Source organism: Oryctolagus cuniculus, chromosome 7 (genome assembly GCF_964237555.1).
Source record: "Oryctolagus cuniculus chromosome 7, mOryCun1.1, whole genome shotgun sequence".
NCBI classification, from domain to species: Eukaryota; Metazoa; Chordata; class Mammalia; order Lagomorpha; family Leporidae; genus Oryctolagus; species Oryctolagus cuniculus.
Genome location: NC_091438.1, coordinates 44,851,799 through 44,875,336, shown reverse-complemented (window position 1 = coordinate 44,875,336; position 23,538 = coordinate 44,851,799). Strand labels below are relative to the sequence as shown.

Genomic DNA, 23,538 nt, shown 5'->3' with positions numbered 1-23,538 from the left:
AGCTTCCCTGGGCTGCTGCCTCTCACGCAGCCTGCAGACCTGAGTGCCCACTCCCCTGTCACTGGGACCATCTCTCCACCCTCAGAACGAGGTCCTTTCCAGGTCACACCCAGCGGGAGTGGGTTCCAGAACCACAGCCTCCCATCTCTCAGCAGAGGGAAGACCAGAATGAGGATGTAGGGCAACCGATGAGGACGAGCAGTCACGTCCTCCCTTTTATACGGGAGAGAGGAAAGCGAGGCATGGGGAGGAGAGCTTTGTAACCCAAGGTCACAGAGGACAGAGTTGGTCACAGCAGCACAGTGAGAAAAGGCACCTGAATCCCATCTGCTCCACTGGCTGGGTCTCCCTGTTCCTTCCCCTGGGCTGAGCGAGAGGGAGTAGAGCCCTTGGGGCCCGCTTTGAGCTCTTCCCCTGCACGGCCTGGCTGAGGAGGTCCCCAACCCTCTTGTTCTAAGGTCCCAGGGGCATCCTCTATGGTTGAAGGGCTCCGGTGCTGTTCCAAGCCATGAGCCTGGGTGCAGAGTTTCAAAGCTTTTCCTCAGGCTGCCTCTGCCTCCCTGGGGACCCCACAGCTACAGACCCTCATGTTCCAACAGCCCTTCCGCTCCATGACTGCATCCGGGGAGGAGCCCCCACCCGTATCCCCAGCTGAGTGCAGTTCGGTGCAAAGAGAGAGCAGCGGACTGGGGCTGGAAGGCCTGGGTTCTGCTACAAACTTTGCAGGACTAGAGCTTTCTGTAGGGAAGGTGGGGGCTCCCTGCCTCCCCTCCGCCCACCCTGCATATCACCACGTGCCACAGATGCCGTCGGGACTCTGCCTCTGAGAGGGCGATGTCCACTGTCTTGCCCTCTGCCTCACGTTGGATGCCTAGAGCAGGTTGATATGTAGCAGGCTCTCATCACATACGACTGTATGCGCGTTCTGAAGTTTCTCGTGGGCTCCACGTGCCCTTGTCAGGGGAAGATGCTGGGAAAGGAGGAGAGGTGGGAGAAAACACACACAAGGAAGGCTTAGGAGGAGAGGTGGGAGAAAACACACACAAGGAAGGCTTCTGGACCAGCACTACAGAACCGCAACCCTGAAGGCAGAGGCCCTCCCTCCACTTTGCTCAATCAGACCAGTTCTGCTGTTATTCTCACACACACACAGCACGTTTCAAATGGAAGACAGAGATTTGTTTTTCAAAACTACCAATGTAATCCCACCATTGCCACACCCACCCTTGAGTAGTTCTCCCAACACCCATGCCAAGTGGTTGAAGCAGACCTGCCTGCCTGAATTCCTCCAGGAGAGAAGAGCTTCTTCCTTTGGCATTGACCCCTAGGGAGCTCTTCACGACCCTGAGCCAAAGCCTGCCTCCCTGTGCCTGCCAGGCGTGGCCCCAGTCTCCCTCCCACCCCTTGGAGGACACAGAACAAATGGGATGCCTCATCCTTCCACGCACATGTCCACCGTCCACTTTTCCAGGATTCTCTCCCTGAATTACAGACAGGCTTCCTCCAGCCTCGCTCCTTGCCTTCCAATGTCCTTGGTAAACCCCTTGGGGACCACCAAGGCTCAGAGCCAGTGTCACTGATTCCATGCAGAATTCCCAGCCACCTGCCCTCCTCCAGGCCCACGGACTCGCTGGGCCTTCTCCTCTTGCACTTCACACACTGAATGCTGGCTCCTCGTCTGACCGTCTGTCTCCGAGCAGGATTTAGGGCTGGTTTTTTCCCACATCCCCAGATCCCAGCATGGAACAAGCTGTCAGTGAGCATTAGGGATGAACAAATGAAGGTAGGGTGGTCCTCGAGCCTTAGGGAGCTTAAGACAGAGGTTGGAGCAGAAGGGGGGCCCTTCAGGGAGGTATGGTGAGTAGGAGGTGGAGTGGCTTTGAGCATTTAGGACTGTGCCAGCTGCCTGGCGACCTGGAGTCTGGCAGAAGGCAGAGCCACTGAACAGAGAAGACAGGCCTTACTAGGTGCCAAGAACTCTTCCTTTAGCCTCGTCTCTCTGCTAAGTCAGCCAGGGTGGAGGAGACTTTTCTAACCCCTGGGGAAGGTCTGGCAGAATGCCGCTTCCCCAGAGCTCTGTGGGATTTTCTCTGAATATGGCTCATCAGAGAGAGTCACAGTGACTTAACCCTTCTCATTCCAAAAAACACTGCCTCTGGTGAGGAGAGGGGAGCTGGCTTCTTTCCTGAGAGAGAGTAACAATATCAATGTCAAGGTGAAGTTTCCCACTCCAAGTAAGAAGTGCTGGAGTGAGTCTTTTTTTTTTTTTAAGATTTATTTTATTTATTATTTGAAAGACAGAGTTACAGAGAGCAGTAGAGACAGAGAGAGAGGTCTTCCATCTGTTCACTCCCCAGATGGCTGCAAAGGCCAGAGCTGTGCCAATCCAAAGCCAGGAGCTTCTTCCGGTTCTCCCACATGGGTGCAGGGACCCAAGGACTTGGGCCATCTTCTACTTCTTTCCCAGGCCATAGCAGAGAGCTGTATTGGAAGAGAAGCAGCCAGGACTCGAACCGGTGCCCATATGGGATACCGGCACTGCAGGTGGCAGCTTTAACCCACTGCACCACAGTGCCGGCCCCTGGAGTGAGTCTTCTCAGGAAGCATAAATCTGGGGAGAGGATTCCACCAGCGTCCTAGTAACTAAAGAACTAGAGACAGCCTGGTGGAGATAACTGCCCCTGCCCAAAGGGCTGCAAAAGGGAGTTCCCCTCCAGCCTGGGATCAGCATTGGGCCCTGAGCTTCCAGACACCTTTCTGAGACGGGTGAGGAAGGAGCGAAGCTGGCCTGAGCTGCACCCTTGACTGCTCTGAACGTGCTCCAGGTGAGTCTGGGAGAGAAGTGAATTCACTTACCCACTCCCTCATCTGTTCGGTCATGCTCTCAAGCAGTCACAATCCTCAGACTTGCTGTATGCTTGGCATTACCATGTGGGGCTCCAAGGGGCTGCCCTGATGAAACGGCTGCATCCTGTTGTCAAGGAGCTCTCAGGCCCACAAGGGAGACAAGACAGATCCACAAACCAATCAAAGGTGGAAGAGCAAAGGACAGGGAGGCGGGACGCTTGGTGGGACTTTGAGGTGGGAACAGCGCCTCCAGCTGGGCGTTTTCCTGGAAGTCTGAGGGTCTGAGTGGGGTCAAGGCTGGGAAGCATCTGTGAATAAGCATGAAGGCCACCACCTGTGCAAAGACCTGGTCATGGGTGGACATGAGAGTGAGAAGAGTGAGCAGAGAAGAGGGGAGAGGTACAGAGGGGAGTGGGCAGACACTAGGCCGGGTGATTGCACGGCTTCCAGTGGGGCAGAGGGAAGAGCAGGTGCGGCTTCAGGAGGGACAGACGCAATTGTGTCTGGGTTTTATACAAGGCCGTCTGTGTTTAGGGAACGGACCTGGGTGGACCTGGGACCACAGGCACACAGTTACTGGGGGCTGCTACAAAGGCCCTGGAGACTGCAAGAAAGGTCAGCAGTAACAAACTTGACTCAGAACCTGAAACCAGGGGCCAATGCTGTGGAGCAGCAGGTTAAGCCACCTCCTGTAGCACCCTCATCCCATAGGGCACCGGTTCAAATCCTGACTGCTCTACTTCTGATACAGCTCCCTGCTTATGCGCCTGGAAGAAGCAGAAGAAGATGGCCCAAGTCCTTGGGCCCCTGCACCCGTGTGGGAGACCCAAAAAAAGCTCCTGGCTCCTGGCTTTAGCCCGGCCCAGCACTGGCCAATTTTACCACTTGAGGAATGAGCCAGAGAATGAAAGAACTTTTCCTCTGTCTCTCCTTTTCTCTTTCAAATAAATAAATGCTTTAAAAAAAAAAAACTTTTAAAAAAAGAACCTGAAACCAGCCCCCAGGCTCCATCTCAACCAGTGGAGGTACAGTGCACACACCCTGTAGGGTAAATAGGATGCTGTAATCTGTGGTGTTTGCCAAGACTGTGCGGGAAGGAAAGACCTCAGCTTTTACAGCCTGTGAGGCAATTTTACACAATGCGGATGCAGGCCCTACCCAGAAGCATATCCAGAGCCCAGCCTCTGAGCCTTCCCCCTCCCGGCAGTTGCTTAAATTTGTATTTTAGAAAGCTGTGTGTCACGAATTTTGACATTCCGATTACCAAAGTCACAGAAGGGCTGAAACACCTGGTTGCCCAAGCCCTGTTGTCTCTTGGGCTCCCACCTCAAACAAATCCTGTACCCCTAGAACTCTGGCCAGACTGCGGACCCACACCCCCCAAGACACAAGCATCAGGGAGAGCCTCCGTCTGGCCCCAATTTTCCCTTTTCCCTTTTCTCTAAGAGCCCTGCCGTTTCTGCCTGCAGAGGCAGCCTTGTCGCATGCAGACTGCCCAGTGAGAGGGGGGGATTGTCACCAAGACCTAAAGGGTGGTGGCAGAGCAGGCGGAGCAGGGATCCCTGCCTGCAGCCCAGGGGCCACCTGCCACATGTTGAGTCTGTGCCCTGCCCCCTCTTCTCCCCTTTCGCCCTCTCTCTTCCTTGTCTGCATCCTCCCTGGCTGCTTTCTTCCCCGCTGTGCTCCGTGGTGAGGTTAGTCCTGGGTCACTGAGGGGCTTTCAGGGAGGGGGCTGCCTGTGAGAATCCACAAGGGGTCGTGTCCAACCAGGGACAACCCCTTCAAACACCCCGTGTCCCACAGCCAAGTGAAGGCCCCGGGGTACGGAGCCCCAACAAAGCAGCAGGGGAGCATGATGCGGGCCTAAAAATATTGCCAAGGTCTGGGGAGTGGCCTTGGCCCCACGTGAGGCCTCCGGGACTCTGCGAAGGGGCTCGTGTGCTGCCAGCACTCCCCAGCACGGCCACGAGCATCTCCCCCACAGCCCACATCGGCTGTTCCTTCCCTCGGTTGGAAAACAAACTCTCTGCAAAGAAGCCAGTGCTTGCCAGTCATCCATTCATTCTGCAAATACTGAGTGAGCGGCAAGCGGACACAGGACCTGGCTCCAGGGGCGGGGTCCACAAGCCACGTGAAGCCCCTGCTCCCTTGGAGCTTGCGTCTAGAGGAGACTCAGACAAGGAGCAAAGCAAGGAAGAGAGCGCCTAGATCATGTCCGCCGGTGAGAGTCTGCACAGGCCTCAGAGGAGGAGGACACGGTCTCGAGCCGCGCGGTGAGGCAGCAAGGCCTCCTTAACGGGGAGTGAGGGACATGAGGCCAGAATGACAGGACGCTGTCTCTGCAGAGGCTTTCCTTCCAAGGCATGGGAGAGCTTGGAGGAGGGCTTTAATCGGGCAGGTGGCTGATATGATTTGAGTTTGGAGGACGCCGTCCTGGCTGCAGCAAGGAGGGATTGGGTGGGTCTGGAACAGAGGCATGGGGACCCAGGAGGAGGCTACTGCAAGACCAGCACTGTGGCATAGTGGGTAAAGCTGCCTTCTGTGGCACCGGTACCCAATGTGGGCGCCGGTTCTAGTTCCGGCTGCTCCACTTCTGATCCAGCTCTCTGCTAATGGCCTGGGAAAGCAGTCAAAGATGGTCCAAGTCCTTGGGCGCCTGCACCCATGTGGGAGACCTAGAAGAAGCTCCTGACTCCTGGCTTCAGATCAGCCCAGCTCCAGCTGTTGCAGCTATCTGGGGGATGAACCAACAGATGGGAAGACCTCTCTTTCCATCTCTCCTTCTCTCTGTCTGTAACTCTACCTCTCAAATAAATAAATAAATCTTTTTAAAAAGAGACAGAGAGAGAGAGAATTCATTGAGACTGACGTTTGTGTCAAATACAGGTTAGGTCTCCCACCCCTGCATCCAACAAACAGGTTTACCAGAGAGAAACATAGCTGTCCTGGGAGCATGGGTGAGGCTTTGCGTCTCTGCTTGGCCCAAGGTGGAGGCAAGGGCAGAGAGGAGGTGGCAGGAGGTTCCCTGGGGCTCACGCCCTAGCATGCCTGAGCTGTGTTTGGATAGACCGAGAGCTGTCATTCTGCACACCCAGCTCCGTGTCAGATACCGAAACAGACCCCAAAAGCCCTGGGAGACGAGTCCTGGCCAACCAGATTGTCAGAGCGTCACTTTGCTTTCTTTCGCTTGGAGGCTTCTTGGGTGTTTAAGTCAAAATGACGGATCTGGCAGTTCTCACATCAGGGGCTTGGGCAGCCGGTCTGGAGACTCCAGACCCCGCTCCTGGCCCCCAGGTCAGAGGCACAGGTGGTGTGCCGTGACTTGTGGTGTGCGCCCCTCAAGTGTCCCCCTGAAGGGCAAGGTATTACACATGTAGACCCCAAAACAGTGGCATTGGCAGCCCTGGGCATACAATAGTGCCTCTACTAGATGGTTTCAGCAAGCTCACCGTCCCAGGAGGGACTTGAAAACAGAACAGGCAAGTCAGCCCTGAGCTGCAAGAAACCCATAGTCTACGCTTGGCAGACCAAGATATGCGCAGGAGAGCCCCCTAGGCTGTGGCTTGGGCATTGGGCCTAGGTAGCTACAGAAGGGTCCAGAGAGCCCCGTGCCTACAGCAGGCTGGACAAGAACACTGGCTGTGACCAAAGCAGGGGAAGGGCCCTACAGACAAGACCTTGCTGGGATAGCAGGAGCAAGAGCCAAGAGAGAAGCTGGACAACCACAGGGATCACTCTAGAGAATGTTCTAGAGTGACTGCAGAACAGGGCTCCGGAGCTAGGCAGAGGCTCACTTCTGAGGCCTGAGGTTCTGACAGCACGTGTGACACCTGCTGCAGTCAGGGGAGCTAGCCTCCGGGTTTTCACAAACGCACTGGAGACCACTGGTCCTAACGGTGCACGGTGCACGTTACAGCTGGGCAGACGGGAAGGCGCCCCCTAGGCTCACAGAGCCAAGAGGAAGGTACACTACGCTGGGAGTCCAACCAAGCTCCTGGGAGCCCAGTCAGCGGGCTGTCTTCCTTGTCTGCAGATGCCTCAAGCTAATAGATTTTGATCAAGTTTAGAAGCTCTCAAAATTTTTGCAACTGTGTTTCAAGTTCAGCCTGTGGTTCAGTGGGCTTTTTGGGCTATTCTGACCACTGGTGTGTGTTTTCACAACAGTAAATAGGCTGACTTTCGTTCTTGCTGGATGTTGTTTCCAACAGATCCTGATGCTGCTACATATATAAGGGTACTTAAAAAAGTTCAAAGCGAAATGGAGTTAAAAGATAAGTCTATTTTTGTGCAAAAAAATGTTGAAATCCATGCATAGGTTTTTTTATTATAAAATTCAAAGAAAATATATATTATGAAAAAACTGTGCCTGAATTTCAAATTTTTACACCAAAATAAACTTGTGTTTTTGAAAATTTTGTTTCTGATTTGAGAGTCAGAGAGAAAGAGAGCAGGACAAAAAGAGAAAGGTCCCATCTGCTGGCTCACTCCTCAGACACCTGTGCCGGCCCCCAGCTGGAACTCAGTGCAGGTCTCCCGCATGGGTGGCAGGGACCGGGTCTCCTGAGCCTTCACCCACCGCCTCCTGGCGTGTGCATTAGCAGGAAGCTGGAGCCAGGAATAGAGCCAGGCACTGAACCCAGACACTCCAGTATGGAACTTGGGAGCCCTAGCCAGCCTCTTAACTGCTAGGCCAAATGGCCATGCCTACACTTATCTTTTATTTCCATTTTTCCACAAACTCTTTCAAGTATCCTTGTACCAGAAGTGGTCTCAGATATATGTGAGGGCATCAAGGAAGAGACCAGCTAGCAGAACCACAGCTTGGTGTAGTTTCAAGACCCTTGGAGAAAGATTTGGCACAACTACTTTTGGTCACTCATCTCAAACTGTCAATGTCAACCAGCCACCTCTAAAATCAACCTGTGTGCCTTCATTTTAAGGCCACCATTACCTGTTGTGGCAGTGGCAGAGAACAGGTCAGTTACAACAACCACCTCTTCTGTAAATTCTCTTCCTGTTATTGCCAAAACCCACTGAGTGCTTCCTCTGCCTCGGGGGCTGAGCCCAGCGCTTTCCACAGGTGATGAGATTGTCTAATCTTCCACCAACTCTGGGAGAGGGCTGCTTTGTTATTCACACACGTTGATGGGAAAACTGAGGTTTCGAGATTTTAAGGGACCAGCGCTGTGGCACAACAGGTTAAAGCTCTTGCTTGCAGTGCTGGCATCCCATATGGGCACTGGTTGGAGTCCCAGCTGCTCCACTTCCAATCCAGCTCTCTGCTATGGCCTGGGAAAGCAGTAGAAGATGGCCCAGGTCCTTAGGCCCCTGCACCCATGTGGGAGACCTGGAGGAAGCTCTTGGCTCCTGGCTTTGGATTGGTGCAGCTCTGCCCATTGCAGCCATTTGGGGAGTGAACCAGCAAATGGAAGACCTCTCTCTCTCTCTCTCTCTCTCTCTCTCCCCCTCTCTCTCTGTCTCTGCCTCTCCCTCTCTGTAACTCTGCCTTTCAAATAAGTAAATAAATCTTCCTAAAAAAAATGACTTTAAGTAACTTGTACAAGGTTCCACAATTAGTAACTGGCAAATTAAAACTGAAACCAGAAACATCAATCCTCAGACCCCTGAGTGTTCACCTAGTTTCACCTAGTTCAAAACCCTCCAAAACAAGATTTAAAAAATACATTATTTATTTATTTATTTGGAAATCAGAGTTACACAGATAGACAGAGAAAGAAGGAGAGACAGAGAGAAAGAGAGAGGTCCTCCATCTGTTGGTTCACACCCAGTTGGCCACAACGGCCAGAGATGTGCCAATTCAAAGCCAGCAGCCAGGAGATTCTTCCGAGTCTCCCACGTGGGTGCAGGGGCCCAAGCACTTGGGCCATCCTCCACCACTTTCCCAGGCAATAGCAGAGAGCTGGATCAGAAGAAGAGCAGCCGGGCCTCGAACCGGCGCCCAATGGGATGCCGGCACTGCAGGCGGCAGCTTTTACCTGCTATGCCACAACACCCGCCCCATCAAAACAAACTTTTAAGTTCCTTTGCATTCTTCAAAACTGAGGGAAACACATGCCCAGAGACACAAAGGAATTTGCACAAGGTCACTCAGTGAGTGAGCGCTTCCTCTTTCTCATCCACACTCGGTGACAGGTGCCATCTAGGTTTAGGCCACCCCAAGACCCCTTTGCTCCAGCCAAACCCACTTGGCCCCCATCTTCGGGCTCCCGTTCCCTCACACTATCCACATTCATCTCCTGCCTCGGCTTTGCTCACCCAGACCCACGGCTCACAGGTACAGCATCTCCCCCAGGGGAGGCACCCAAAAACCGCCTCCCATGTGCTCAGGCCTGGGCGGTCAGGACACCAGCTCCATCCTGAATCCCAGCTCCCTCCACGTCCTCTCCACACTAAATAAGCCGAGAGCCAAACCCACCACACCCAGGAGAAAGCTCCTCTCTCACCTTCCTTTGTAGCTGTCAGACATGAGTGCTAGCAACTCACCTAATCCTTCTCTTTTTTAAAAGAAGCATGTAGTGGGGCCAGCGCTGTGGCATAGCAGGTAAAGCTGCCGCCTGCAGTGCCAGCATCCCATAGGGACGCAGGTTTGAATCCCGGCTGCTCCTCTGATCCAGCTCTCTGCTATGGTCTGAGAAAGCAGTAGAAGATGGCCAAACTCCTTGGGCCCCTGCACCCACATGGGAAACCCGAAGGAAGCTCCTGGTTCCTGGCTTCGGATGGGCTCAGCTCTGGTCGTTGTGGCCAACTGGGGAGTGAACCAGCAGATGGAAGACTTCTCTCTTGCTCACTCGCTCTCTCTCTCTCTACCTCTCCTTCTCTCTCTAACTCTGATTTTCAAATAAAATAAATAAATCTTTACCAAAAAGCTACATGTAGTTATTTGTTTATTTACCTATTTCTTTGGAAGCCAACGTGATAGAAAAATACAGAAAGAGAGAGAGAGAGAGAGATTTTCCATCCACTGGTTGATTCCTCAGATGGCCCCAGAAGCTGGAGCCTTGCCAGGCTGAAGCCAGGAGACACACACTGCCCCTGGGGCCTCCCTGTGGGTGGCAGGAACTCAAGGACTTGAGCCATCACCAGCTGCTTCCCAGCTGTGTTAGCAGCTGGAGCAAATGCAGAGTAGCTGCCACTCAAAGCAGCTCTCTGACGGGGACGCAGGCATGGCAGGTGGCAGCGCCAGCCACTGCCCCACAAAGCCCGTCCCAAGCTACCTAACCTCTCTTAAATTCTTTCTCAAATTCGGGCCTTGCACTCTGTTGTTAGTGCCAAGGAAGGGCCGGGGGACCCCCACTGGAGGGTTTGCTGGAGCCAGAGGCCGCATTTCTCAGAGGGAACAGGGACCCCAGCACCTACCCCACCCCCGGGGAGAGAGTCCTGCCCTCTGAGCTCACACTCCTCTGTCTTCCCCGGGGAAGAAACCAGCAGCCTTGCTGACTTCCACACTCCCACCATTCACTGAAATACTCTCTGAGGTCATTTGTGCTCCATAACGAAACACCACAGACGGGGCAGTTTATAAATGGTACGAATGTACTTCTGCCCTTTCTGGAGGCCAGAAGTGAAGGACAAGGTGGCAGCTGGTCGGTGCCCAGGGAGGACCCGCTCTCGGCTTCCAAGGTGGCTGTGTCCTCCAGACAGAACGCACACTGCCCCCTTGCAGGACAGAGGGACAGGGGGCAGCCCTGGCCCACAGCCCTTTCCGAAGGTAAAAATCCTTCCATGAGGCTGGGTGCAGCTCTCCTGGCCCAATCACCTCCTGACGGCCTCACCTCTCCGTGTGTTGCCCCGGGGCTAAAGTTTCCACGTGGACGTTGGAGGGGACACGAACACGTAAGCCCCAGAAACACCTACCCCGTGCACAATGATAAGGACCTGCTCCCACCAGCCTGGTCATGTGGTGATGGGTGCTCAGGCAGCAACCATGATGCAGTCCAGAGTGGGGAAGAGGAACTCCAATGCGAGTGCCCCTGGGGGAACACAGGTTCTGGTCAGCTCGGCCCTCCTTACCCGCCCCTGCTCAGACAGAGCGGTGGCACTCTCTCCCCAGTCCCTTCTCCCTTGTTCTCCACAGGCCCTCCCACCCACCCCCATGCACTGAGAGATCCAAACAAAGTGCTCTTTACTGTCCCGTGCCAAAAGTCTGCATCACTTTCTCACTCTCAACCTTCTGCCTCAAAACCGTGACTGAGCGTCTGCTCCCTCGGGAGCCCACCTGCCCTCAGCCAACCCACGAAGTGGGGCCACCCTCTGATCCTCTCTCAGCACCTGTGCTTCCTTCTGCTAAAACACACAAGGCACAGCACGGGGGTCTGCTCACCAGAGCTGAGCATCTCAAGGCAAGGGCTTGGTCTTTGACCACTGTGTCACCAGCACCCTGCCCAAGGTCCCAGGGGAACAGATGTAAAGTAGTCCCTGATCTTTCACGTCCCACCCTCAGACTGTCTTCAGAAATTGACCGCCCCTTACCACCACGGTCACCTCCGCCCAGGCCAGCCCTGCCTCTGCTCTCAACTGACTTAGGGCAAGAGCATCTGGTAGGTTGGCCAAGAGCTGCCTGCACAGAACTAGTGAGCCCTTGAAATGTGGCCGTACTGTGAGACACATGTGCATGAGAGGCACTGGCAATGTCAAATGCACCTTGGATTGCAAAGATTTATAACAAAATAATGCAAAATATCTCAACAATAATTTCATACCATTGAAGTGATAACTCTTTGTGTCTATTGGATTAATAAAGCACATTATTAAAATTAATTTCCCCGTTCACTCTTTTTAACATGGGAACTGGTAAATCTGAAATGGGTTATGTGGTCCGTGTTATATTATGATGGACGGCACCACTCTGGGTTGTGCATTTAGCTGGTCTCCCCACTTCCGCTCCTGCCTCCCTGCAATCGGCTCTCCACAAAGGCGGCCAGGGCGGATCTTTGGAAGCATCAGTGCAATCGCTTTGCTCCTCCTCGGCTCAGAATCCCCCAGGGGCTCTCAGCAAGCACGGGTTGAAGCCGAGTCCTCCCTCAGTCTGTAAGCCCCCGCTGGCAGCTCTGGGTCTCCCATCTCAGTTCCTGGCCTCCAGGCACACTGGCTTTTGTGCACAAGCCTGTGCCCACCCCAGGTCCTTGGTCTCTCTCAGCCAGGGCCTCTTGGTCTCCAGATAGCTGCACCACAGTCTTTCATTTCTTTCCCAGTCCTCTGCTTGAGTGCTCATCCTCTCTGATGCAAGACCCACACCGAGTTCTCTGTTTGCATGATCATCCCTTAAGAAGCAATACCCTCTCCTTCCCCTCCCACAACAGCCCGACGTCCCGACCGGAGTTTCTTCCTGTCACTTATCAGAACCTACCAGTGCATCATGCAGTAAAGTGTTGGGGGTTGTGCACTATTTTCTACCCCTCCCCAGTAGACGGTAACCTCTAGGAGGATGTGGACTGGTGTCCTGGGTCTCTGTCTGGCTGTCACAGCGGTCCAGCGAACATTTCTGAATGAATGAATGAACGAGTAGCTGACGTCCTTAAGTGTTTGGTGAACACACGGAGCAGGTTTCTGAAGGCTCTAAAGGAAGTTGTTGGGACGGCAGGGGTGACGTGGGGACCACAGACATGGAAAAGAAAAAACTGCCCAGACACCATGAGAAAGCTTTCATGAGTACTTTTATTCACCTACTCCCTCGGGCAAGGCTGGGCTTTGATGGGAAGTAAAGGCCCCTTGGGGACATCACTCAGAGCGCTTGCTACTCTTTGTGGATGTTCTCATGAGCAGTCACCAGCACAGAGGCCAGCAGGGACAGGAACTCCTTGAAGTCAACCTGATGGTCTCCATCTTCATCCAGATCTCTGAATATTCTGTCAACAGTAGCTTGATCTTTGGTGTTCTAGGGGAAAGACCCAGCAGAGACCATGAGCTCAGAGTGCCAACAAAGACTCTTCCAACCCCTGCCCCACCTTTCTCTGACCTCCCACCTCTCAGAGCTCAGCCCAGAGAGGCCCGGAGCACTAGTGCAGCCAACACCCAGTCGGAGAACCCAATGCAACCAAACAGAGGAGGTAAAAATCACGGATCATCCTGGAATCCCACAGGATCTGACTGGAAGTCACCCTGGGACTTCCCTCATCCAGCCTCTCCCCTTCCCTGCTTCTCTCTATGGAGGAGAACTTGATGTGATAAAGTGAGTTACATGAGGGGCCGGCACTGTGGCGCAGCAGGTTAAAGCCCTGGCCTGAAGCACCAGCATCCCACATGGGCGCTGGTTGAAGATTCGGCTGCTCCTCTTCCTATCCAGCTCTCTGCTATGGCCTGGGAAAGCAGTGGAAGATGGCCCAAGGACTTGGGCCCCACTTGGGCCCCCTGCACCTGCATGGGAGACTGGGAAGAAGCACCTGGCTCCTGGCTTCGGATTGGTGCAGCTCCGGCCATTGCGGCCATCTGGAAAGTGAACCATTGGATGGAAGACCTCTCTCTGTCTCTACCTCTCTCTGGAACTCTGTCTTTCAAATAAATAAAATAAATATTTAAAAAAATTTTTTTTAAAAGTGAGTTACTGGAAGAAGAAGGCAGAAGCCCTGTCCCAGAGATGGGAAGAGCATCCCTGAGGGCTCAGACTGGACCTGATGCCACCACAGTGCTTGCCTGCCTCTTGTTTCAGGGCTGCCGCACCCCTCTGTGCGGAGCGGGGGCCTGACTGCCGTGGGGAGGGCGCCACCCACCCACCTTGATGGTGTTCACGAGTTCCGTGGTGATCAGCTTCTTCAGCTCGCACTTGGACAGGGTGTCATAATGCCCCGTGCGCACTGAGTACTGGTGGAAGATGTTGATGATCCCCTCCAGGTGGTCTTCCAGCTTGGTCATTGTCCCAGCCTCACGGGAACTTTCTGGAGACAAGGGAGGGCTAGCAGCTCTTCTCCCCCAGCCCCTCAACACCCGTTCTCCCTCTCTTTCCCCACCTAGGGTTTACAGAAAGCAGAATGTCCTCCAAATCGGCTCCAGGTCTCTGGGCTCTGTGTTTGATCCATAAATTGTCATTTATGGCGAGGATGGGGAAACGTAGAACATGCAATCCTCTCTAGAGCCGGGAACCATCCCCCTGAGCTGCTCCTGGTGCCCTACTCTACCTCTTCCACCAGGGAGGATAGGTTGGAGGGTATCACATGCTCAGGCTCACCTGAGAAGATGTGCTGTTCGTCAGACTAGTCACCTTCCCCAGCTGATGGTGATGCGGCCACAGCATCCTCACAGATGCACACCACGCCACCCCCACCAAGCCATCCCTACATCCCAGGGCTGGGACTACCTAGCCCAGCTAACTGATCTGCTGGGGTCCAGAATGCAGAGTTCAGGCACTCAGAGGGTTGTGGCCCCAACACCCCATGTGCACAAAGTAGCCACCTGCACCCACCCACCATCCTGTGGACCACATGAGGACCCAGCCAAGGAAAGGGCACTCACCGCTCAGTGGGCAGAAGTGCGGAGCTATGAGCAGAAGCCTGCTCTGTGAAAGGCCAGGCAAGTTTTTATAAGACCATCCAAGCATTACCCCTGCCCCGGGGTGAAGCAATCTCTCTGATTCATCTTGAAGCAATTTGCTGGACGATGCTCTGTTGCCCAAGAAAAGCTATAACCTGTGGTTGGACTGCAACAGGAACAGCTCAGATTGCAGCCACCTAGGAGCTTACCCCGCTCAGCCTCAGACGAAGCCTCCATCCACCCATCCCACACACCCACCCTTGGGCTGCCTAGTTCTCAGCCCTGCCCTGGGACCCAGGCTTCAGGTTTAGCTTCCTGCTTCCTGGAGGGAAAATGACTGAAAGAACAAGTTTCACAGCCTGAGGGTTCCTGCCTGGAAAGGGAGATGGGGTGAGGCGTTTGCTGAATGACTGCTATATAATATATATATATATATGTATAATGAAAAGAAAAACAACCAAAGTGAGCCATGAGTCTGGAAAGAGGAAACAGAACATTAGTTAAAAGATGAGGAAATCTGAATAAAATATGGGCTTTAGTTAATAAAAATACATCAGCAGCAGTTCATTAATTCCAACAACTGCACCATACTAATATCACGGTACTTCCAAAAGTTCATGGAAAATGGAATTCAAACATAAGTTTATCTTGGTGCAAAGAAACATGAACACTGTGCATAATTTTTTCACTCTTTTTATTTTTTTAAGATTTATTTATTTATTTGAATGTCAGTGTAACAGAGAGAGAAGGAGTGATAGAGAGAGAGGTCTTCCATCCATTGGTTCACTCCCTATATGGCCACAAAGGCCAGAGCTGGGCCAGGCTGAAATCAGGGGCTGGGAGCTTCTTCCAGGTCTCCCATGTGGGTACAGGGCCCAAATACTTGGGGCACCTTCTGCTACCTTTCCAGGCACATTAACAGAGAATTAATTGGAAGTAGAGCAGCTGGGACAAGAACCAGAGCCCATACAGGATGAAGGCGTCACAGGCTATGATCTTACCCACTCTACAACACCAGCCCCCAATAGATTTCAAGTGATTTATATTTTCATGAAATTTTTTTAAAGGTTTATTTACTTATTTGAAAGGCAGAGTACAGAGAGGCAGAGAGAGAGTCTTCCATCTACTGGTTCACTCCCCAGATGGCCACCACGGCTGGAGCTGTGCTGATCCAAAGCCAGGAGCCAGGAGCTTCCTCCAGGTCTCCCACATGGGCGCAGGGGCCCAAGGACTTGAGCCTTCTTGCACTGCTTTCCCAGGCCTCAGCAGAGAGCTGGATTGGAAGAGGAGCATCGGGGCTGGCAGTAGGTTAATCCTCCGCCTGCAGTGATGGCATCCCAGGTGGGTGCCAGTTCTAGTTCCAGCTGTCTCTTCCAATCCAGCTCTCTGCTGTGGCCTGGGAAGGCAGTGGAGGATGGCTCAAGTCCTTGGGCCCCTGCACCCGCATTGGAGACTGGGAAGAAGCACCTGATTCCTGGCTTCGGATCGGTGTAGCTCAGCCATTGCGGACATTTGGGGAGTGAACCATCGGATGGAAGACCTTCTCTCTCTCTCCCTCTCACTGTCTGTAACTCTACCTCTCAATTAAATAAATAAAATATTTTTTAAAAAAGAAGAAGAAGAAGAACAGCCAGAGAACCAGCGTCCAAATGGGATGCCGGCAGTGCAGGCAGCAGCTTTACCCTCTACACCACAGCACCGGGCCCCTCATGAACTTTTTGAAAATCTCTTGTATGCATGCATTTCAAAACTTTTTTGCACTAAAATATACTTACTTTTTAATTGCACTTTCCACAAACCTCATGCAATAACCTTCAAAAAAAACGTTAATAATTGGGGCCAGCAGTGTGGCTCAGTAGATTAAGCAGCTGCCTGGGATGCTGGCATCCCATGTGGGATGAAGCTCCTGGCTCCTGGCTTCCTCCTGGCCCACGCCTGGCAGTTCACTCATCTGGAAAGTGGACCAGCAGATGGAAAATCAATCTCTCTCTCTCTCCCTCTCTCCTCTCTCTCTCTCCTCTCTCAGTCTCTGTCTTCCTCTCGCTGTAATGCTACCTTTCAAAGAAATAAATAAATCTGGGAATAAATTGAAATATTAACACGAGAAAACTGTGTGCGGCACCCAGGAACTGTACTATCCTTCACCTTTTCTGTAGCTCTAGAGTTGTTCTGAAGAATGAAGTTTTTGATTCTTTGACAGCAAAGAGAAATTGGGCGCTCACAACCCGCCAGACACTGCCTTGCGCTGACCCTCGCTGAATCCTCAGAGCTGCCCTCAGAAGAAAGTGAGTTTAGAGAGGCGTGGTAACTTCCTACTGCCAGACTTCAATCCATCTGCCTTCAAAAGCTGTGCCAGAAGGAAACAATCAAAAGCACAAAGAGAAGTCTGACACAACAAGGAAAAAACTTGCAAGCCGCTTATCCGACCAAGCATCAATATCCAGAATACATTGGCGGCTCAAAAAGGCTCAACAGCAAAGAAACAATCAATCCAGGTAAGACATGGACAAAGGGCATGACTACACAGTTCTTAGAAGAAGAAATACGGATCGTCAGCAAGTAAAACCGCTCCGCATCACTAGTCATCTGGGAAATGCAAATCAAAACCACAACCACGCCTGTCAGGATGGCTCCTGTCCAAGACAGAAGAACCACAGATGCTGCATGGTGTGGAGTAAGGGGGACTCTTGCACACTGTTGCTGGGAGTGGAAGTCAGTGCAGCCACTGTGGAAAACAGGATGGAGATTTCTTTAAAAGCTAGAGATAAGCATGCCCTATAATCCAGCAATCAAACGACTGGGTGTATACTCGAAAGTCAAAGTCATGAACTCATTGTATCAAAGAGACACCTGCTCCCCCGTGCTTATAGCAACACTGTTCACAATAGCCCAAAATATAGAATCAACCAAAATGTCCACCGTCAGATGAGAGGATAAAGACAATGTTGGGGCCAGTGTCGGGGCATAGCAGATAAAGCCACCACCTGCCATGCCAGCATCTCCCATGGGCACCAGTTGGAGTCCCAGATGCTCCAATTCCTATCCAGCTCCCTGCTAATGCACCTGGGAAAGTAGGGAGACCCAGAAGAAGCTCCTGGCTCCTGGCTTTGGCCTGGCTCAGTCCCTGTCATTGTAGCCATCTGGGGAGTGAACCAGCAGATGAAAGAACTCAGAAACGAATGAACGAACGAGAGAGAGAGAGGAAGGAAGGAAGGAAGGAAGGAAGGAAGGAAGGAAGGAAGGAAGGAAGGAAGGAAGGAAGGAAGGAAGGAATTTTAAAGATGTGGTAAATACAATAGAATATTATTCAGCTATAAAAAAGAATAAATTCTATAATTTGCAGCACAGTCGTTGAACTAAACGAAGTTATGTAGAGTGAAACAAACCAGACACAGAAAGACAAATATCACGTTCTCCCTTATATCTGAGAGCTAAGTTTAAGAAAAACAGAAGACGGAAGGAAGTCTGTGGGCCTCAGTTTTGCTGCAAATACAGTTCGCAAATACAGAAGTGGAGCGCTAGGACTAGAACCAGCACACATCGCTTTAACCCACTGCACCACAGCGCTGGCCCCAAAACTGTATTAAAATTTTAAAGAGCCCCCCAAATGTAAGTATTTACAGCAACCAAAACGAACCTTCTCATCACGCCCAGAAAGCTGGGAGAAGCACACGGGTAGGTGTCAGCAGGTGGGGCCCCCAGCTCGGTTCACCTCCCCTCCCGAGTGGCCCAGGGCCCGGCCCTGGGTAAAGCGTTAACAGACGTGAGAGTGCCTCCCTCACCCAGTGCCTTCTCTAGAGCTGCCGTCTCCCACACGGGAATGACCTCCAGGTAGGCAAGGAAAGAGGCAGAGGGTGGAGTCACCTGCACAAGGCTCTGGGACTCAGGGATCCCAGTCAGAGATCAAAGAGACAGAGGAGCCATGGGTGGGCTCGGAGGAGGCGGCAAGCCTCCTGGGGCTGGTGTCAGGTCTGGCAGAAGCAGCCCCGCCCTCCCTGACCTTGCAGTCTGAGCAGGTGGGGGCGGGGCGGGGTGCCAGGGCAGCAGACAGCTCCCTCCTCGCTGTCTCACAGAGCGGGCCCCCAGGTCCCCAGCAAGGTCACTGGCGGTCACCTTGACGACCTTTCCTCTGGAGGAAGCAAGGGTGGAGGCGGGGAGGGGAGACCTCTCCCTGAGTTGTTCTGGGGTGCAGCGCTGCTCCCCGAGGCCAGGATTGCTTTTCAGGAAAGGGGAGAGCAGCACCTCCATGCCTTCCCCCACTTCCCTGTCCCACTGCTACTTACCAGTGGCTGAGAGCGAGGCGGCTGGGCCAGGGGCATCGCCACCCTCCAAGCAGGCTCCATGGGCTCTGCTTGCCTGCCTTTGCCGCTTCCCCGGGTGCAGTGAGGCCGAACTCACACGGGTTGAAGGGAAGGACTTCTATCACTCACAGATGGGCAGCAATGGACAACCGAAGCCCGGGACTCACGGTGAGCCAGGCCCCGTAAGACTCAGAGAAGCCGCCCGAGGCGAGCGGAGCCTCGTCCGCCCGTGCCCCACGCCACACTGAGGCCCAGGGACCCCAGAAACATCCTGGATGGGTCTTGTACCCCAGGAGATGGCTGACTCCAGGCATCAGACAAGGCCATGCGGGTCTGTTCCTGCAGTCCACCCACAACCCGGATACCCCTTGAGCAAAGCCAGCTAGAGCTGGAGGCAGAGGTTTGCTTCTCAGATCCATGAGACACCTTGACTGAGACAACCTCGGTGCCACACTGTGCACCACTGCTGGAATTCTGATCACGAGACCCAGGAGGACCCGCCACCACAAGAGGATGGCCAGGCCCCCCAGCGTCCAGGATCCCAGCCACCTAGGGGAGACGTTGCTGAAGAGGTCAAAGAAAAACCCCTTCCAGGGCCCTGCTGTTGTAACCAAGAAGGTGAGCCTGCCCTGGATGTCTCCCATAGTCTCTACAGCTCCCGAGAGGTTGCCCCAGCTACAGCAGGATAACCGAAAACCAAACCCTAGCTGTTCTGCAGACAGACCACCCCATTGGCCGTTTCCTGTTACCAGAGACATCAGTCAAAGACCCCTGGGCGCGCGGGGTGGGGGGGGGTGCTGTGGCACAGCAGGTTAAGCCTCAGCCTGTGGTGCTGGCGTCCCATAGGGTGCCAGTTCGTGTCCTGGCTGCTCTTCCCCTGCACCTGCATGGGAGACTGGGAAGAAGTTAGACACCAAGAGGTTTGGGGCTCCTGCCAGTCTGTGGAGCAGCCTGCTATACAGGTTCAAGGGCAGTGCATGTGCTCTGGCTCAGAGTGGCTTCCGAGCCCTGCTGCTGCACAGGGCCACTTTCAAAGGCGGTGGCTTTGCAGGACACACTGACCAAGAAGGACTAAGGAGTGCCAGGTACGTACACGCTGTCTCCACTGTCAGAGGTCCACCACCTGCCGGGCCTCATCCTACTAGTGTCCCAAGGCCCAGCATTTGGCCTGATTGTACCTGGGGTGCTTCTTTGGCTTCCCACCCAAGGGACATCCAGAGGGTGCACCTGATGTGCTGGGCCCTGTACTTCAACAGGGCTGAGGCCCGACCAGGTCTAGTCAGCTCATTGTCAATGTCCCCAGCTCCAGGGTGGGGTGCCACTGTTTCAATGACGGTGACAGTATCTTGCACAGCAGGTAGAATCTTGGCATTGAGCCTGTCACGATCCACTGCCAGTCTCCACACCCCAGAGGCCCTCTGATAACCAAACTGGGCTGTCCCATTGTGAGTGGGTCGGGGGTAACATTCTTGTCTGCAGCAGGTTCCGAGTTAACTAAATCACATCCTGTCTCCACTGAGTGTGCAGTATTCCTTTAGTTGAGCCACCCGCTGGGGCCTGGTTATGTCTCAGTCTGTTCTGTGTTGCTGTGACCCATTACCACAGGCTGGCTAATTCATGAAGGGTGGAGGTTTGTTTAGCCCCTGGCTCTGGAGACTGGGATGTCCAGGAACGTGGCCTGGTCACCAGGGAGGACATCACGCAGCGGGACAGAGCAAGTGCATTGGAGAGAGCTCACTTTCATAACAAAGCCACTCCCCTAAGAGTCACAGTAAGGCATTCAGTGGGGCGGGGGATTAAGTTCCAACCCAGAAACTTTCTGAAAACATGTGCAAGCCAGAGGAGGCAGCACAGGCGGGAGTGGGCACATCCCGCGGCTGTGGCTTGAATTCTTGGCAGGAGGGGCCTGTCCCCTCTCTACCTCCAGCAGCTGTGGGGAGCAACCCGGACTGGACTGGGTTACTGGAATTAAGACTTACTCTATGCATCTGCTCTCCCACAATATGGCGCTGAGAGGGGAGAAACAGCTTCTGCGCAGCTGCCTCCAGTTCAACCAATAAACTGTAGGACTTGCTCCTGATTGGAGGAGAGCAGCGTACTCGGCGTGTGGGCAGCCGAGTTGGGATTGGTGGAAGAGGACTATAAAAGAGGAGAGAGACAACATGCACCAGGAACATCTAAGGGGAACACCTGTGCAGCCCCCGAGAGAGCCGGCCGGTGGTGTGCCGCTCCCCGGCGGAAGTGGGGAATGTGGCAGGGGGAACCGCCCTTCCACGGAGGTGGAAGGGACAGTAGCCAACCCGGGAAGAACCAGCAGCAAACCCGGGGAGGGCCGAGCAGACAAAAGAACAGCACAGGGTCCTGTGTCGTTCCTCCACGAAGACAGGGAGCGACATAATGGTGCCGTGACTCGGATATGAAGCCCAGGCAGGGTCCTGTGTCGTTCCTCCATGAAGAGGGGGAGCGACAAGCAGCCACCGTGGTCACCCGCTCCTGAAGGACCCACCCACAAGCAAGTCACCACACTCACCCCACACCCCTCAAGGTCAGCAGTTCATCTTCTTCCCCGAGGAGCACCTGGAGATACTGCCGTGTGGGTTCCAGTACCCATGGACTCCTGAATTCCCCTCTTGTCCCCTTTCATCCGGACAGCAGTGCAAGACCACTGGCCTCCAGTGGGGACCCAGGCACTGTGGCCCATTCCTAACTGCATCGCTCAGCCTGGGACATTTGGGCCTGCGACGTGCCCTAATGAAACACCCCAACCAGGCCGCACGACACTTCCCTGGCTTTTGTCCATATCTGTCCAACACTGAATGTACCAGGTCCCCACCCACCCACCCCGGTGCCACTGGGTCTGGGTACTGACTTCCAGAGCTTTCCAGCCCCCAGAATGGGTGATCCCTTAGGCCCCAGCAACCAGGGAGCTGTACGCCATGTTCCTGTGAAATGAAAGTCCCAATAAAGACAACATGAACAGAACTTTGCAGGGCTGATGCATACCTTGAGCTGCTGTCCTGGGACTGTGAACGTCCATCATAGGTGTCTGGAAAGCCTGGAAACAACTGAACAACTGTGTTACATCCAGAAGCTCAAGGGGCCGCCGTTGCCCCACAGTGGGTTAAGATGCCTCCAGCAACGCCGGCATCTAATAAGGGCTCCAGTTCGTGCCCCGGTTGCCCCACTTCCGATCCAGCTCCCTGGGAAAGCAGTGGAAGGTGCTCTAAATGCTTGGGCCTCTGCCACCTGCGTGGGAGACCTGGATGGAGTTCCAGGCTCCTGGTTTCAGCCTGGCCCAGCACCAGCTATAGTGGCCATTTGGAGAGTGAACCAGTGAATGGAAGATTCCCTTCTCTCTCTCCCTCTCTCTGTAACTCTGTCTTTCAAAGAAATAAAGAAATCTTTATTAAAAAGATATACACCAAGAGATTATCAGGCTTTTGTTTTACGGACATTTTTACAAAGCCTGTATGAGGGTACTTCAAAAAGTTTGTTCAAAATAGAATTAAAAGTAAGTTTATTTGGGTACAAGAAAATGTTGAAATCCAAGCACAGTTTTTGCATAACATACATTTTCCATGAACTTTCTGAAGACTTCTTGTACAGATGGTCAGGAAAGGGATGACTAAGATTCTTTTTTATAATGGTTATTTTCTTTTTTCTTTTTTTCTTTTTTTCTTTTTTTTTTTTTTTTTGACAGGCAGAGTGGACAGTGAGAGAGAGAGAGACAGAGAGAAAGGTCGCCGCGGCCAGCACGCTGCAGCCGGCATACTGCGCTGATCCAATGGCAGGAGCCAGGTACTTATCCTGGTCTCCCATGGGGTGCAGGGCCCAAGCACTTGGGCCATCCTCCACTGCACTCCCTGGCCACAGCAGAGAGCTGGCCTGGAAGAGGGGCAACCGGGACAGAATCCGGTGCCCCGACCGGGACTAGAACCCGGTGTGCCGGCGCCGCAAGGTGGAGGATTAGCCTAGTGAGCCACGGCTCCGGCCTATAATGGTTATTTTCTACATTTCAGTCTAATTTATTTGAAAGGCAGAGAGACACAGAGAGACAGAGGAAGGGAAATCTTCCACCTGCTGGATCACTGCCCAGATGCCTGAAACCCCTGGGGCTGGGCCAGGCTGAAACAGAAAGCCCTAGAAAGCAACCCAGGTCTCCTGGGTAGGTGGCAGAGACCCAAGTACTTGAGCCTTCACCTGCTGCCTCCCAGGGTGTGTGCCAACAGGAAGCAGAGCGAGACATAAACCCACAAACTCCAATACGAGATGCAGGTGTCCCGAGCAGCGTCTCACCTGCAGCACCAAACACCTGCCCCTGAGATTCTTACAATGTAGCTAAGACTCTCTTAACAGGGTGGTGAATACGATAAAAACTTGGAGTTCTGCATCTCAAACATATGACAAAATTGTAGCACCCTATGCAGCAAATATAGACCATCTACTTCTATATCTGCTGCAAATTTTCAAACACACCTTGCCAACCACTCTTTTCGCAGGTGTCAAGGAGCCAGGACCTGCTTTTATTCAGACAACTCCTGGAGGAGATCAAAAATTCCAGCAGTCACCGGTGTATCTTTTTCGTTCATGCTGACACACAGACTGGGCCCCATTAGCACTGGTAGCTCTTCCTCTCCTCTCGGGTCCATTTCAGCTTAGACTGAATTCTTGAGTCAGGAGGCCCAGGGACGGGCCAGGGTCTGGGCCCATCCCAGATGGTTCTATGCCCAGGAGGGGGAATATTCCTCATTTGCATGTTCCCCATGCCCTTCAGGACTTTGGTCACCTGCGCTGGGAGCTTAGCTGGAGTTCGGAGCTTTGGGAGAAGCAAGCTTTCAGACAGGTCTCCATACAGGGCCCGCATGGCTCAGTGGCCAGCTCGGCCTCAGTTGGTGAGCCAAGGTCT

At 53.4% G+C, this 23,538-nt stretch overlaps 1 protein-coding gene and 1 long non-coding RNA gene across 2 annotated transcripts; both read right to left on the bottom strand.

Moving 5' to 3' along the window:
- Positions 1-2,256: 2,256 nt before the first annotated feature.
- Positions 2,257-3,012, bottom strand: LOC138850309 (uncharacterized). The gene is made up of 2 exons (XR_011390032.1): positions 2,857-3,012; positions 2,257-2,481 (listed from the first exon to the last, which is right to left on the bottom strand). It is a non-coding gene; the product is annotated as an uncharacterized lncRNA (long non-coding RNA).
- A 9,491-nt stretch (positions 3,013-12,503) lies between these two features.
- On the bottom strand, positions 12,504-14,579 carry LOC100008703 (protein S100-A12). The gene is made up of 3 exons (XM_002715516.5): positions 14,314-14,579; positions 13,579-13,739; positions 12,504-12,742 (listed from the first exon to the last, which is right to left on the bottom strand). The coding sequence occupies exons 1-3, from the start codon at positions 14,396-14,398 to the stop codon at positions 12,602-12,604; spliced, it is 387 nt and encodes a 128-aa protein (XP_002715562.2). The 5' UTR covers positions 14,399-14,579; the 3' UTR covers positions 12,504-12,601.
- Positions 14,580-23,538: the final 8,959 nt, after the last annotated feature.